Here is a 16,461-nt window from a genome sequence, read left to right on the forward strand (position 1 = left end):
AAAAAAAAATAATAATAAATAAAAAAAAACACTCAAAATCAACTGCTGTTCAACCATCTAATAAATTACACATACATATTTAGTAGAACTGGAAGTATTGAGGCAATGACATATGTTCATTATTATGGCATAGTACTAACTGACAGCCACTGTGTTATTATCTTTGTGGATCAAATCAAGAAATTCCTCTTTTTGTGATTTGAAATAATTTGACACAATGGATCAATCTGAACCCTGATTAGCCATTCTATACAAATACAACAAAAACAGCCAGTGTTTTTTTTTTTTTGTAAATTAGTACAAATCAGCAATCACAAAGCCAACAGCAGTCAATGCTATTACCCATCACTCACCTCTTTTAGACATTTCTTTTTTACCTAAATGTCATGACCTTTGAGCACATTACAATGTAGCAAGCTACACCAAAACAAACAATAAAAAGCAAACAAAGAAAACAACAAATGCGTGTTTAACTTTTGGCCACAAGGTACATTTATATTAAGAAAATTTGGACATCTGAGCACTTTACGCAACTGGCAGTGATAGTGCAGCAACCAACCAGCCTTATCAATCATCCATGCCTATGTTGCGGAACAGGTAAGACATCGATTCTCCGTTGTGAATGCGGCGAATTGCTTCAGACAGGATCATGCTGATGTCTACCGTCTTGATCTTGGGACACTGCAATTTCTGGATCTCGTGTGGAATGGTGTTTGTGACAACCACCTGTCAAGGATGCCGGTATAACCACTTTATAAGAAAGACTAAAAAAACCACAAATCTTTTTGAAAACAGTTTTTTTTTATTCTACAGACCTCATCAATGGCAGACTCCTCTATAAGACGGGGTGCATCAGAGGAAAGGATTCCATGAGTGGCCATGACAAAAATTTTGTAAGCACCTCGCTCCTTCAGTGTCTCAGCTGCTGCCACAAAACTATCCACATCATCAATAATATCATCCTGTAAAATCAATTCAGATGTTTTAGACAAATTAATGGTATCTGCATGTATTTGTCTTCAATGTTACTTTGTTAAGAAAAAGAAATCAATGAGTCAGAGCCTAAGAAAACTCACCACAATGATGGCAATTCGACCACCTACATCTCCCACCACAGTTATTGGAGGCTTTTCTTTTGAGATAAGTACTGTGAGATGAAGATAAAAACATAGTTAATAACTTTTAACAAAAATACATTGTATTTAGAGCATAAATGAAGTGACATCAAGTCATAGCATAAAGTATAAAAGCTCACATGGTATCTCCAGACTAGGATGAATAGCACCAATGTTTTTGACCGTTGGTGGAGAGTGTCGTCCGTCCACAAGATCCGATTCAGCATCCTGTGCCTCACCATGGATCACAGCAATGCCCAGCCGGAGCCTTTCAGCAAATGACTGGGCCCTACAAAGAACGGGGAAGATCACGGATTAGTTTACTTTTTTACTGGTTTTCTTTAAATAGTTCACACAGAGCCAACTATATATGCAAGTTGTAAAACTACCTTTTAGCTGATGCCGGAGACTTGGCAACAATTACAGCATTTCTATAGTCAGGTATCTGCATATGAGGTGAGAAAGAGTATTAGTCAAAAGGACAAACAAATGCACAAATACATGTAAAAACCAATAGAAAAAGTGTTTATGTGAGAGGCTGAGCCGTACCAAGCCACCAAAACAGCTTCAATACAGCTTGGTATAAATTCTTTAAGTCTATGAAATTAAACTGAAGGTTAAAATACATTTTTTGCCAAAGCAACCATTAGAGTTTTTACCATCACCATTCTAAAAACACAAAGTATAGCGTCTAACAGTTCTGGATATTGCAATATCCAAAATCTCTGGGTGTTTATTGAGGCTTCAATAGAACAGAAATATTACATCATATTAAACCTATGTTCAGTAATTTTGTATTTAACTGAGATTCTTCCCTTTGAATGCCAAGTTGACCCAAAACATGCTAATCAATTGCCTGCAGGAGATCTACGTTCATGTTTTTTCTCATTATTGTCAGAGTTAAAATTCATATAAAAGACAAATAGAGCGTTCACGGTAGAAATGAAGAACCATAAAAACACTGTTTACAGCTAAACATTTAAAAAAATTAGAGCAAGAACAAAGTGTGCTGCTAGCGTTCAAGCAGCAGGCCTACCTCTTCCTGAATGTACTGCAGTAAAAATGGAGAAGCTCGCAGATTGTCTACTGGAATGTTAAAGAAGCCCTGGATTTCCTTTTGGTGTAAATCCATTGTGATGAGATGAGTTAGGCCTGGCCAAAGATTAATATAATTGTTTTAGACAAGAAATTTGGAACCAAAAAAGAGGTACTGCACTGTCTAGGGTTTCTCCACTTCAGTCCTGTTTCTAGTTTTTCCTAAAACATACATTTTAGGGATATTTTAGGAAAACATCCCTAAAACATCCCTTAAAAACTGTTAACAACCATTTCTAGTTTTCCCTAAAACATAATAAGCCATCAAAACCGAAGTTGAGAAACTCTAGGTAAATCTACACTTAGATGTTTTATTCCTAAAAAAAAATCAAACACTAATAGCCCTACCTGCTTTGCACATCATGGAAGCTAGCAGCTTGGAGACGATGGAACCTCGTTTTCTCATTTTGCACTGTTTACTGTAAGGAAAGTACGGAATGACGCCAATGATATTCCGAGCACAGGAGGTCCTGCAGGCGTACACCATAATAAGCAGTTCCATGATAGTTGTATTAACATCCCTGTAAATACAGGAGGATAAAACTTAGTGAAAAAAGCATTAGCAAAAATACAGGAAACATTCAGAGGTTCCAGAGAGTGGGTTAAATACTCAAAGGACACCTATCACATATAGATTTGAGTTGGTTTTTTTTTATTTCAATCATCATTTCAATGGTTCAAGAGGTATAAGAGCTTATTTATAAGAACGGCGGCACGGTGGCTAAGTGGGTAGCACTGTCGCCTCACAGCAAGAAGGTCCTGGGTTCGATCCCCAGGCGGGGTGGTCCGGGTCCTTTCTGTGTGGAGTTTGCATGTTCTCCCCGTGTCTGCGTGGGTTTCCTCCGGGTGCTCCGGTTTCCTCCCACAGTCCAAAGACATGCAAGTGAGGTGAATTGGAGACACTAAATTGTCCAAGACTGTGTTTGATATAACCTTGTGAACTGATGAATCTTGTGTAATGAGTAACTATCGTTTCTGTCATGGATGTAACCAAAGTGTAAAAACATGACGTTAAAATCCTAATAAACAAACAAAAATTTATAAGAACAATGTGGTTAAGAGTAAAGTTCAAGAGCAAAAAAAGCACATCAACCCCTGAACAAGCAAATAAATCTGTTTTAAAGGTTTCTTATTTTACAGTTAATAAATTAGTAGACTTTAATGCCCAAATCGGCCTATAAACATTTCTAGACCTTAATCCTTATTACAAAAGGCACACGGGTGGTCCAGCAGTAAAGTACACTAGCACACTGTATGGACATGATTGGCTATGTCTGACCACAGAGATGGGGGCAGGGAAGGCATCCAGTGTAAAAACTGTGCCAAGTCTGGTATGCAGACCAGATCCGCTGTGGCAAGCCCTAAATATGGGAGCAGCCAAAAGAAGAAAAAAAAAAAAGAAAAAAAAAAAAATCATTACAACAAATACCAGAAATACAGATATTGAACAATTCAGCATCAGAATGACCTAATGTCCTCCAAATACACCACAGTAGCAAGCCAAACAACCAGCTTCTAGTATGCTACTGTTCTTTAGCTCCATGTTTGTCATAGATATGTGGGATTTTAGTATTGGAGTCTTGATTTGCAGTAATATTTCCAGACATTTATTAAATAGTTCACAAACATGAAAGTGCATTAAACCAGGCAAATTACTGCATTTCAAACAAAGTCTGAATATAAAGACTATTATTACCAATGTAAACGTCTTACTTGGATATAGTCTGGATGATGAAGACATCTTTACCACGCACAGACTCCTGGATTTGAACCCGTGTTTCTGTGTTGAGAAAATTATGGTTATTTATGTTGTATACATTTGTGCAGGTTAGTTAAATGTTTGCACTAGACTAGACATTGTGCACCATGCACAATTCGGCCAAAATTCTTAGACTGTGAATGAACTTGGCATTTTTCGCTAATGTAATGTAATGCTTTGCATTACAAATCATAGAAGCAGAGTAACAATTTGAGTAAAACATTAAAGAAAAATGCATACACTTCAAAATGTTTTGTTATTGTCATGTAATTATGTATTTTGTACTACTGCAAAGCAAGTAGACACTTTCATACAAAAAGTTTTTCTGAAGTCGTGTTACCGTAATTCATCAACTCATCAGAACCTCATTTAAGTTAACTAAGTTGCAGCTATTGTTCACCAATTATAAATATGGCCATACCAAATACTCAGCATAGTTCTTTTTAAAGATTTAACCTTTTACACAAATTGTTCAGCTGATAAGATTTGTAATAAAAACATTGTTTTAAACAATGCAAAATAGAAGCATTTTACATACGGTCTAAAGGTTTCCAGCATGTACTGTATATAAAAAAAGTCCATATATTCCCATGCAGAAAGTCAAGTGCACAAACAGTGTGTTAGTTTCACTTTGTTTTGTCTGCACTTCACAGCCAGGAATGCAAAGTATGAGCTGCTGCTTTGCAAAATCAACAGTTCAGCTTGTGCCAGCAATTTACCCTACAACAAGGTCAAGTTGTTTACACTGGGGTGGGGGGGTATTCTACTCAGCTCACCTCTGTTAGCCTCCTGATAGACCTGCACTTTACCAAGCTCCACACCCAACCGTCTGTCAGAAACAGGCAGGATGATACCATAAAATAAAAAAATAAAAAAAGATAACGTTAGTAAAACAAAGGAGAATGTAATTATTTAGCTTCATGTTCAAAAATTTCATCATTTTAATTAACCCTTAAAGTTTAGTTTTAACCACAAAAGAAACCTATTTGAAGTAAAATTCACTGTCATTTTGCAGTGTCACTTTTTAGAATGTATTATTTGCATAGAAATTAGACAGGCAATTAATAAAACAGTATGGCATAATTCTTACTTGAGTGTTTATTTATTAGGATTTTAACATCATGTTTTACACTCTTTGGTTACATTCATGACAGAAACGGTAATTACTCATTACACAAGATTCATCAATTTAAGTCTTTAATGTCAAACACAGTCATGGACAATTTTGTATCTCCAATTCACCTCACTTGCATGTCGTGGACTGTGGGAGGAAACCGGAGCTCCCGGAGGAAACCCATGCAGACACGGGGAGAACATGCAAACTCCTCAGAGAAAGGACCCGGACCGCCCCACCTAGGGATCAAACCCAGGACCTTCTTGCTGTGAGGTGACAGTGCTACCCACTGAGCCTGTATCGTTTCAATTTTAGTATATGAGCTGCCGTAGCAAGCACTTTTAAATGAGTGTCACTTCAAGAGCAGACAGCAGGTGTTCATAAACACTAACAATTTCCTTAAAAATGCACACAGATATTTAAAAATGTATTCTAAAAGTAAATTTAGTAAAACTGTTTGACTTCCAACACTAATCCAGATAAAGGATTAGTGTTGAATTGTAATTATTCTTAGTAAGGGCATGCAGAGAGTTTTCCCTGCCATTAAAAATTTAAGGTGGGTCACCTAAGTATTATGCCTGCAGAGAAAAGCAATAAAGTACTTCAAATTTGTCAGGCAGCACCCAAAAATAGTATTGTGCAGGCTACTGGTTACATGGCGAGCAATAGTTTTACATCTATTTTTAGTGAAACATGCAGAAACTGGGCAAAATGAATGAAAAAGTTGAACCCACAAAAGTTGAACTATAGCTAAATATGTATCTAGGCTATCTTATTAGACAGAAGCAAGACTTACGGGCTGGATACACACAATAACATTTTATTGTTTGTTAATGATTGACCTATAGCTTAGAAATACAGGCTGCAAATACAGGCAGCATGTGTCACAAGCTAAGGTACTAATGTCCTAATTTAAAGATTTCCCATTAAAAAGGCAGCAGTATGTCAGAAGAAAAGCTGATGTGATCTACAAGGCAGCATGTTTATGAGCTTTACTGATGCAGCTTATTCACTGATTAAAATGTAATACCTTTCAGGCAGCTAACAAGTGACTCAACTGTTCAATTTAAAGTTGAGACTTGATAGCCCAGAGGCTAAGTTACAAGAATAGTAATCATAAGGTTGCTGGTTCAATCAATTTTATTTCAGTGTGGCATTTTTCTGCATTTGCTTGATGCTTTGAGGATTTCAACCTGAAAGGAATGTAGGCATTGTATTACACAGTGAGGCAACTGAATGTAAACACATTTAGAATTTGATGCATGCAACACACTCCAGAAAGATGGGACAGATGCCTGTTTAACCCATGTTCCATCTTCTCTGACTTCAGCTATTCAACAGTCCGTGCTCACCGTCGTCTGATTCACCTCTTCATGCTGCACCATACATTTTTAATAGGCAGCAGATCTGGACTGCAGGCAGACCAGTCAAGCACACACATTCTCTGTTATGGTTGTAGTGCATGTAAAATGAGGTGTGACATCGTCTTGCTTAAATAATCATGGACTTCCCAGGAAAAGATGTCACCTCAATAGCAGCCTGACATATGTTGGCTTTTGCACCTTTCACTGATAACAGTTTATGAAAGCTCAAAGGTCACACACCCTCAACAATGGTTTCCCGCATGTTGCATGTTTTTTTTAAACTGATTGGCAATTCTCTCCTTAGGTTTGGCACAATGTGGTGAGCCACCAGCCATGATTGCTTAAAAAGAGGGATCCTTTGGTGGATCCTGTTTTTATACCCAATCATGAGTCCCTCAACTGTAACCCATTCGCCTCATAATTGTGGAATGCTGTAACCTTAATATTCTAAAAACCAAATATATTCTATAAAATGTCTCTGTCTCAACTTTGTTGCTGTGTGTTGCAGGCTTCGAATTCTAAATGTGTTTCTGTTTACAAGATACAATACATATGATCATTGAAAATATTGGAACATTGGCTACACACATTAATTACATTTGCATTTAACCATTAGCATTTTTGCTTATTATGTTCTTTAACCTGATGTACCATTGTGTACCATTTTATAAGCTATGTTTTTTTTTACTCTCCATATAAATCAAGTACTTTTACGGATTTGTAGCTATTTTATAGTCATTTTTAAATTACAGTACTTTTGTACTTTTTTGTTTACTCGAAAAATGTTCCTATTTCTTCGTCTGGGTTTTGAACTCACAAACCTCTGCTGACTAGCTAAGAACTATGTTAGAAATCCTTCAATATTTTCAACTTTACAGTCTAAACATCATTGCACAATAAACAAATCACAAATAAACAATGAAACTAATCTCAGCAATACAAAGAACAACAGCAACCTACTCGGCGATCCTTTTACCCAGCTCTCTGCTGGACGGGTTGGAGTTGGCTGTGAAAATGACCAGGCCTCCTTTTGTGGGGTTCATGTCCAATGTTTTTTTGGCGACAACCTCAAGGGACTCAGACAGTGGCTCCCTGGGCTCCCAGGCACTGCTGAGCCCTTCCTAGCAACAGGATCACAGGCAGAGCTGTTAGTCACACAATCACACAATGCAAGTATCTCTGGTCAAATCCTGCAAGAAGAAAAAGACAGTGAACTCATGGTTATGTCTTACACAGTCAACGTTTTTATCTTACACTTATTTACATTAGTACTGTTCCTTAGAGATATATAAATAGATATTAAATAAACGAACAAGAAAACACAGTATGGAAACAATATATGTGAAAGTGTTAAGCAGCTAATACAGAGTTTAGCTTTTTACGTTTAACTTCACTGAACTTTATTTCATTTTATTTAAGTGTTAATCTGATATCCACTGAAAGCCAATTACCAGCTTCAGTAAAACTAACTGGTATCACAGTACATTACATTTAATTCCCTTATTCCTGTATATACTAATAGTGGCGCATCACTATCTCCTTGTGTTCATCATCTAACTACCGTAGCTTCGGAGCCTAACGAGTACTGAAGCTAAACCTTTAACCCATTTAACCATTAAAACCATTAACACCACTCACTGGTCAAAACCAGAGGAAAAGGAAATATTTTAAAGACTTTTTTTAAAATATTAGGTTGCTAACGAGCTCGTGAGACACCGAGCTCCAATTGTATGCAAATCCACCTTGTGCCAACGCTACAATCTGCTGCTAATGACAAAAAATAGAAAACTCCAAACTCTAAAACAACTTCACGCTGTGCATAATAAAATGTCAACTTTTATTATTATTTTAGTACCTAAAACACGAACTCCTACCAGTTTTGGTATTTGTTCTATTCCCTGGGTGAATTGACAGAATCCTCAGTTTCAGTTGCGTGACCACCTAGTAGCCACAGTGATAATAACAATGGCGGCCAACGGAATTGCTTTTCAAAATCTAAGTCCCCAAGCAACAACCTGAAGCAACAACAGCCAAACTACGATATATTAGAAACAGAACTCCTTAAAAATGAAAATTAAAACAAAAACATATATAAATTCAAACTCATTAAAACAATTATAACATTTAGTACTATTTTGTACATTTTAAAATGCACAAATGTTCAAATATAGATTTTAACAAACATTTTATTTTATTTTATTTTGCTTGCACCACCTAACTTCTCTACTGTAATATAATTTAATATATAGTGGCGGAGCGTCGGGGCTGCGAGTGAGCTGCCCTTGGCAGTTCACTCAGTGGATTAGGACAGACACTCATTCATACACACAGACATTCATACAACAGACAAACATAAAGGCTGCCTATCCAGCCCTCACCGTAGCCACCCCAGCCCCAACACTGGGCTACACGGCCACGGTAAGTACGGACAGCATGGCCGCAAGGGCTTCTGGGTAAAGCCCGTGGCGGCCCCCTAGCGGTGACGCTACATTATAATCTTGCACTGTCTGGTGTTTTGTTAATCTAGCCACCCAGGGTACATTTACCAGTGAACTAGTGCCTGTCCCAAGCCCGAATCAATAGGGAGGGCTGCATCATGAAGGGCATCTGCCAACTCAGATATGCAGATCAAAAGTTAGTTTTACATATGGATCATTCAAGGCCCGGGTATTAGCACTGTTGGTTAGTAGGGTACAGGTGGAAACTTTGCCACTGTTTGGGTCAAGAAGGAAAAGAAGAAAGGGAAACATGTTAACCAGCAAAAAAAAGAGGAGTAAGGGTAGGGAGGTTTATTTTCATTTATTCATTTATTAGCATTTTACCGTCATGTTTTACACACTTTGATTACATTCATGACAGGACCGGTAGTTACTCATAACACAAGATTCATCAGTTCACAAGTTTAATGTCAAACACAGTCATGGACAATTTTGTAACTCCAATTAACCTGACTGCATGTCTTTGGACTGTGGGAGGAAATGGAGCTCCCAGAGGAAAGAAAGGACCCGGACCGCCCCACCTGAGGATCAAACCCAGGACCTTCTTGCTGTAAGATGACAGTGCTACCCACTGAGCCACCGCACTGCCCCGGGTAGGAGCTGGAACATTGTACATGGGCACTATGACTGGCAAAGTGAGAGAGCTAGCTGATAGAGCGGAGAAGAGATGATGTGTTATGTGTGCAAGTGACCAACTGAAAAGAGAGTAAGGCAAGGAGAATTAGAGGTGGGTTTAAACTGGTCTACGTTGGTGTAGATGAGAGGAGAAATTGAGTATGCATAATAAAAAAAGAGTACGTCAAGAATTTAGTAGTGATGAAAAGAGTGTCTGATAGAGTGATCAGTCGCAAGCTTAAAATTGTGCATATGCCCCACAAGTGGGTTGTGAGATAGAGAAGAAAGAAGATTTTGGAGTGGGTTAGATGAAGTAGTGGAGAGTGTACCCAAAGAAGAGAGAGTTGTGATTAAGCTAACTTCAATAGGCATGTTGGTGAAGGAAACAGAGGGAATGATGGAAAAGAAGATGGGAAGGGAAAATGGTGGTAGGTTTGGGAATGGCTTTAGTGAACACACATTTTAAAAAGAAACAGGAACACCAGGTGAAAGTTATACTAGGAGAAGGGTGCTGAGGATGGAGCTGACTCCAGACAGAAGGAAGAGAGAAAAACCGAAGAGGAGATTTATGAATGCAGTGAGGGTGGACATAAGGGTAGTTGGGGTGACAGAGGAGGATGCTCAGGAGAGAGCAAGATGGAGACAAATGTGAGATGCTGTGGCAAGCCCTAATGGTAACAGCCAAAAAAAGCAAACCTTATCTATCAATAATGTATACAGTCTTATATATTTCTGTAGTTTGTTTCTGCCATGTTTAAATACACCTAGCTCCAATTGTATGCCAGTCTAACTAATACCAATGCTACAATCTGCTGCTAATAACAAATAATAGAAAACTCCCAACTCCAAAATAATTCCACGCCAAATATAAATTACATAATTACATAATACTGAGTTGGCCATTGCAAGACCTTATTTTTGTGGTCAGTAAATTGTTTTTGTGTTTTTTTTCTACTGAAACATTCAATCACTTACTAGTTTAAGCTTTTTAGCAGTCAGGTTTAAATTTAATACTTGTAGGTAGCTTGCTTGATAAAGTCTGTGATAATATTTATCCAAACAAATGTTGTCTTGGGCATTTGTTTGTTGGACCGTGACAGCAGATGCTTTCTTCCAGCAACCCACCAACACAGATTTTGGTTATGTAGTTTAGAAGTGCAAATGGACTGACTATCCCTGGTTACTGACCATTTAAGTGTTTTTAATTGCTCAGGGGCGGCATGGTGGCACAGTGAGTAGTGCTGTCATACAGCAAAAGGGCCTGGGCTCAATTCCCTGGCAGGGTGACCAGCGTCCTTTCTGTGTGGAGTTTGCATGTACTCCCTACTCCCTGTGTTGGATTTTCTCTGGGTGCTCCTGTTTCCTCACACAATTTCAAAGACATGCAGTCAGGCCAGTTGGAACTACTAAAAGTGTGGGTGTGTGTCTGCCCTGTGATGGTCTGGCAACCTGTTTGACATTTTTGTAGCCATTCGCCCAATGAAACGGACCCATAAAACAGTGGTTAATCAGGTGAACCTTAAAACATGAAATATTAATAAGATTATCCTTTTGTTTCTTGTATCCTTAAGTTCACTCGTAAGTATTTCTAGGGATTTTTTTCTTTTCATTATTGAACTTCTAATAAGGAGTAGCATTTTGTTATTTATTTATTAGGATTTTAACGTCATGTTTTACACACTTTGGTTACATTAATGACAGAAACTGTAGTGACTTGTGACATTTATCAGTTCACAAGTTTTATGTCAAACACTGTCATGGACAATTTTGTATCTCCAATTCACCTCACTTGCATGTCTTTGGACTGTTGGAGGAAACCGGACCTACCGGAGGAAACCCATGCAAACACGGGGAGAACATGCAAACTCCACATAGAAAGGACCGCCCCACCTGGGGATCGAACCCAGGACCTTCTTGCTGTGAGGCGACAGTGCCAAGCATTTTGTTAATGGGTGATTCTTCAATTGGGGGAACTTTTACGTCCCTAAGTTATAAATTTGTGTAAAAAATACTTTATTACAAAACAAATATTTTAGGTATTAAAAAGATCATTCATTGCATCACTAAAAAAAATTACATACCAAAATAATTATGATTTTCATTTTTTATGATGATTTAAACATCAATATTTTGCTACTTTGGCCTTGTCCCCAACCCAGACTTTAAAACTTCTCTGCTCTAATAAAATGCTAAAAAGTGATCAATTCATTATAAAAATCACAATATGAGTTTTATAATAACTTAAAAAGAAACAAAATGTAATTTTTTTTTTCATATTTGTACAACCTATGCATATTTTTGAGCAATATATTACTGTCCCCAGCATTATCGTCATTACCGCAACAGTGTATGGTTTCTGTAGGGAATCATTTGAAGGTAACACTTGTTTATGTTGTAACCATGGAAACAAAGACTCGCAAGGAAGCACATGCCAGCCATGAGAGAAGATTAACATTTTAATGTCTGAAAATGTGAGTAATTTAATCATGTATTCCTCCTGATCATAGAGTATATTTATTCAGCGTCATTACCATTTACGTCAGTATGGCAGTACTTTACCAAAAAAAAGAAATTTACACATTATTTATATGTATTTAAAGTGCATCTTGTACTAGCTGTTGACTAGCTTTAGCAAATCCATGGCCTATCTAGTTTTTTTCTTTAAAAAAGTAAAAATTGTCATTACCGCAACACGTCATTACCAACACATAATGACATTTTGCTATGCCACTTCGCAAATAAATGTGAAATATTAAAATTCTATATAAGCTCAATTGTAGCCATCATTAAGTATTTGCTCTAGCATTATCTTGACATAATTAAAACTAAATTATTCCTAATTTTATTTTTCAAAAGTTAAGATGGTCAAAAGAGCCCGCAATTGAAGAATCACCCTAATATTTTAAATAAATGTATGTGTGAAAGGGATTGTAACCACATTGACCAAGGTGTGTGTGAGCTAGTTGCAGTAACATTTATTTTATGAAGACTACACACAAAAACAAGTCACAAATTGTTCTACATTTCATTTTAGAGTCTCGGTTCCAGTACAACTTGCTGAAGGTACTTGCTGATGTGCTAGACTAGCTGGTTGTGAGCAGAGCGGTAGAGAGAACAGAGTGGCGACACTCCCATAGGGAACCGTTGGAAAGGGGGCGGGACATATTTTCTGTGCAGCTTCCGGGTTGTGGAGCTCTGTATAGTTCCAAACAACCCATAGAGCCCCATTCATTTCCACTACTTATCAAACATTTTTAGCTGTATGTTGCTTTGTTTTAAAAAAATTATGAATTTAATGTCATTAATATACTTAATACTGTTATTGTTTAGCATTTTCTCAGCACTAAATGTTACATGTTTATCTTAATTAATAGGTATAACCGAATTTAGCTTAGCCAGTTAGCTAGCTATCGAGGTTGTTTCACTGCTGAGTTTCAGTCAAATCACTCTTAGTTGTTGACGTAGGGTAAAGTTACATTTTAAATTGTTCTGGTTATCAACTGGTTTATGTTTACACTTAATGTTAGCTGCACTACTGCCGTTTTAGTGCATGGTTGTGTTAAAATGAATGAAAATTGATTTGGGTAACCTGACATTAGCTGGCTAGCTTGCTGGTTTTAGACAACCTCTTAGGAAAAACGAGTGAGGACACAGTGAGAGAAGCTGCTCCATGTGTATTTTCACAAGTATGTTAAATGAAAATTGTACTCTTCACCTCAAAAGAATATACTTTAAGTGCTCTTAAGTGGACTTCCTTTTCACAAGGGATATTTTTGTATTAACAGTATTAATGATTGACGATGGAACAATATTAGATTAATGATAGAAAACAATTAATAAAACAATTAATAAAAATATTAGAACATTATCATAAAGGCTCAAAAATAAAACACACATGAAACCAAAGGGATGAAGAAGCTGACATAACAATGTTTGTTTGTTTATTAGGATTTTTAACATTTTTTTTTTTCAGATCTCCAAACAGAAAGGACCCGGACCGCCCCACCTGGGGATCGAACCCAGGACCTTTTTGCTGTGAGGCGACAGTGCTACCACTTAGCCACCGTGCCACCCGGCATAACAACGACTAGGCTGGCATGACTTATGAGGTTATATGAGTGTTGATGAGGCTGTTGGAGCAACCAGGCTTCCAGTTCCTCCACAGCTTGAAACTGCAGCTGCAGGTTCACAACTAATGTTTATGGCATTGATCAAGGTACTTGACAGTGATGTAATTGTCATAGTTGTTGGTGCTGAAGAATATTTGGTCTTCTTTGCCCTTCGGCTCTGACTCTTACTTCCAAGATGCCCATCATCAATTTGCTTTTCCCTCCTTGCAGCTCTGATACACCTAGACTCTATTCGTAACCTCAGCCTGATGTACCTGGTGATAATTTTTTTTTTTAGATCATGGCATAAGGGAAGCTTGCTTTCCAAGGAGCATGGCCTCTCTTTCCAGCAATGTCACTGCATCATGGAGCTCCATGATGGAAACACTTGTTCTCACCCGGAACAGCTGCTCAGCTCTACAGATGAGATCAAATGCTTCATCTGATGGCTGGTAAAGAGCACCCCTCTTGAACTCTTTCAGTCGTAGTAAAATGCTGCATTCTCCATCAGGACTCTCATTGTTGCCTGTAATTGCAGCTTTGCATTTCTCACAAACTGTAGAGTTAGTGATTACCTTCTTAACAATGTAGCCTGCAAGATGGTATAAAACACATGTGTCTGTTTTTGTTAGTTCAGGTGCTGCTCTTGAATCCAGTAGCTCCTCCACCCTCAGACCAGGACTACAGAAGCTGTCAGTTGTCTCCAGGAAGTCTGCTAAATGGTCACTTTCATCCTCCTGGTAGCTTCCAGTTTTCACTGTTGACAGAAACTGTCCAACTGTAATTGCTCGCAGTGCATAACTAAACTCCACTGGAGTTGGGACAGGATTCCTCTGTCTAATACAGCTGAAGGTGTTTTCCAGGCAGTCTTGTGTGAATCTGCTTGTCAACACAAACTTGTGTCCCTGGCTCAGCATGTCTTGCTGGATTTCCAGTATTGTTGATGTAGCCATCACAACTCCGGTTTGTACTGGTTTCCAGGTTCCCTTACAACCGATCTTCAGACCACGAAATAGATGGATCATGTCCTGTAGGAAGCTAATGGCTTTTTGATACTCATCTGGTTTGAATTGGCTCAAGGCTGTGATGACATGGCGTGAGGACATAAGATCAAACCAGTGGTCAACTTGCTCTAGAAACCAAGATGTTGTGAGATAAAATTTGGGCCGTTGTTCCTCTTCCACCAGGTACTTGAGGCCAGCACTTGTTGCCTTGCTGAAGACATGCATCGCAGAGCTCACCTTCATTTTTTCGAAGTGGCTGGGTTGAAGTGTTTTTCTGGAAAGATTTGGAACAATTTTTAAAGGCATCCCCTCTTGAAATATTACCAGATCTTGTAATGGACCAATGGAAACCTCATTAGATGAAAGTTTTTCCTTTCCAACCACATCTGGTGGAATGATAAACGTCTGTCCACGGACCAGAGCACTTTTCAGGTTCTTTACCAGATGTGGAACATCTGGCATGAAGTAAAGCCTCCTTTGCGACTGGACTGGATGTGGGACCGATGTTTGATTGTGGTGAACTCCAAAGGACTTCCACATTGCTCGGTTAGGGCTGCCCATGTCTGTTGTGACATTCACCACATGAAGCCCTATAGAGGCTGCCATTTCTGTTATGGTAAGGATGATTGGCCGGTATACTGCCCCATCAGTGGAATTACCACTGTAGTGGTATGCCACTATCTGTTTCCATCGTGTGGTGATTCCTGCCAACATAAAAACACAGGCATGTGTTGCAGCTCCTGTGTGATTGGGTAGCGTCACATCCCCATACACCTTGCCTGTCCCCATATGCAGCTCCACACTCGGAGTGATGGCCATCTCGTCCAAAGTAAGCACACACTCCCTCTCAAACTTTGTGAGGCCATCAGCTTTCAGTTTTAGCATCTCAAATACCTCCCCTAATACTCCTGGCTCCAGCTTAATGTGCTGCATCCTTCTTTGTATGGTTCTTATGTCCGGTAGTGGAATTTGCATTTCCTGGAGCATTTTGTAGCCAGTGGTACCTGCAGTGAAGCGGATTTTTATTGCTTTTTTTACAGTTTCATTTCCCCACCGCATCCCTCTTTTGTTCTTTAGTCCAATTGCTGTAATTTGATCTTTTGTTAAAAATGCTGCAAATTTCTTCTGAATCATAATGTTTTTCTGCCTCAGTGCTGCATTTATTTTTTTCTGCTGTTTCAGTGTGCTCTCTGCTCTTCTTCTCATTGCTCTTTCAGTTTTCAGTTCCTCTTTCAGATCTTGCTGACTGAATTCTGGCTGATTGGCTCCTGGTTCACTGCCTGGATGCTCACTGCCTGGATGCTCACTGCCTAGATGCTCACTCACTGGATGCTGACTGCCTAGATGCTCACTCACTGGATGCTCACTCACTGGATGCTGACTGCCTAGATGCTCACTCACTGGATGCTGACTGCCTAGATGCTCACTCACTGGATGCTCACTCACTGGATGCTGACTGCCTAGATGCTCACTCACTGGATGCTGACTGCCTAGATGCTCACTCACTGGATGCATTTGATGTACTGGAATATCCATCTCATTCACCTCACATTTGCCACAATCTGCACCCTCTCTTTCCTCAAATTCTCCCTCAATTTCTTTAAAAACAATAATGTGCTGATTAACAACATGGCAGGAATGTAGGCTAGACATGAACTGATGTGAAACGAGGAATATTATTAGAAACCCAAATCAGAAAAGGTTAGGATGGTATGGTGAATGTAAATGAAGAAATGAATTATTTGTAAAAGTACTTTTAGTTGGATTTAATTTCATTGCAGACAGTAT

At 38.5% G+C, this 16,461-nt stretch overlaps 1 protein-coding gene across 4 annotated transcripts; it reads right to left on the reverse strand.

Moving 5' to 3' along the window:
* Positions 1–468: 468 nt before the first annotated feature.
* prpsap2 (phosphoribosyl pyrophosphate synthetase-associated protein 2) lies at positions 469–8,412 on the reverse strand. Of its 4 annotated transcripts, none has more exons than XM_063012958.1 (11): positions 8,322–8,412; positions 7,408–7,568; positions 4,746–4,798; positions 3,924–3,990; positions 2,559–2,731; positions 2,152–2,267; positions 1,505–1,560; positions 1,256–1,404; positions 1,077–1,147; positions 816–962; positions 469–726 (listed from the first exon to the last, which is right to left on the reverse strand). In XM_063012958.1, exons 2-11 carry the CDS (start codon positions 7,488–7,490, stop codon positions 568–570), a joined length of 1,074 nt encoding a protein of 357 aa, XP_062869028.1. In that variant the 5' UTR covers positions 7,491–7,568; positions 8,322–8,412; the 3' UTR covers positions 469–567. The 4 variants fall into 4 exon arrangements, with proteins under 4 accessions (XP_062869028.1, XP_062869006.1, XP_062869022.1 ...); XM_063012936.1 differs by having other exon boundaries at positions 7,408–7,637; positions 8,322–8,401; XM_063012952.1 differs by having other exon boundaries at positions 8,303–8,391.
* Positions 8,413–16,461: the final 8,049 nt, after the last annotated feature.

This window comes from Trichomycterus rosablanca, chromosome 2 (genome assembly GCF_030014385.1).
Source record: "Trichomycterus rosablanca isolate fTriRos1 chromosome 2, fTriRos1.hap1, whole genome shotgun sequence".
Classification (NCBI taxonomy): Eukaryota; Metazoa; Chordata; class Actinopteri; order Siluriformes; family Trichomycteridae; genus Trichomycterus; species Trichomycterus rosablanca.

Coding starts and splice junctions, on each gene's coding strand:
- prpsap2 (XM_063012958.1), bottom strand. CDS start 7,490: ATGAACCCCACAAAAGGAGGCCTGGTCATTTTCACAGCCAACTCCAAC. Junction 2,268..2,558: donor TTCCATGATGTGCAAAGCAG/GTAGGGCTATTA, acceptor ATCTTTGGCCAG/GCCTAACTCATCTCATCACA. Junction 1,561..2,151: donor TGCAGTACATTCAGGAAGAG/GTAGGCCTGCTG, acceptor CCTCATATGCAG/ATACCTGACTATAGAAATGC.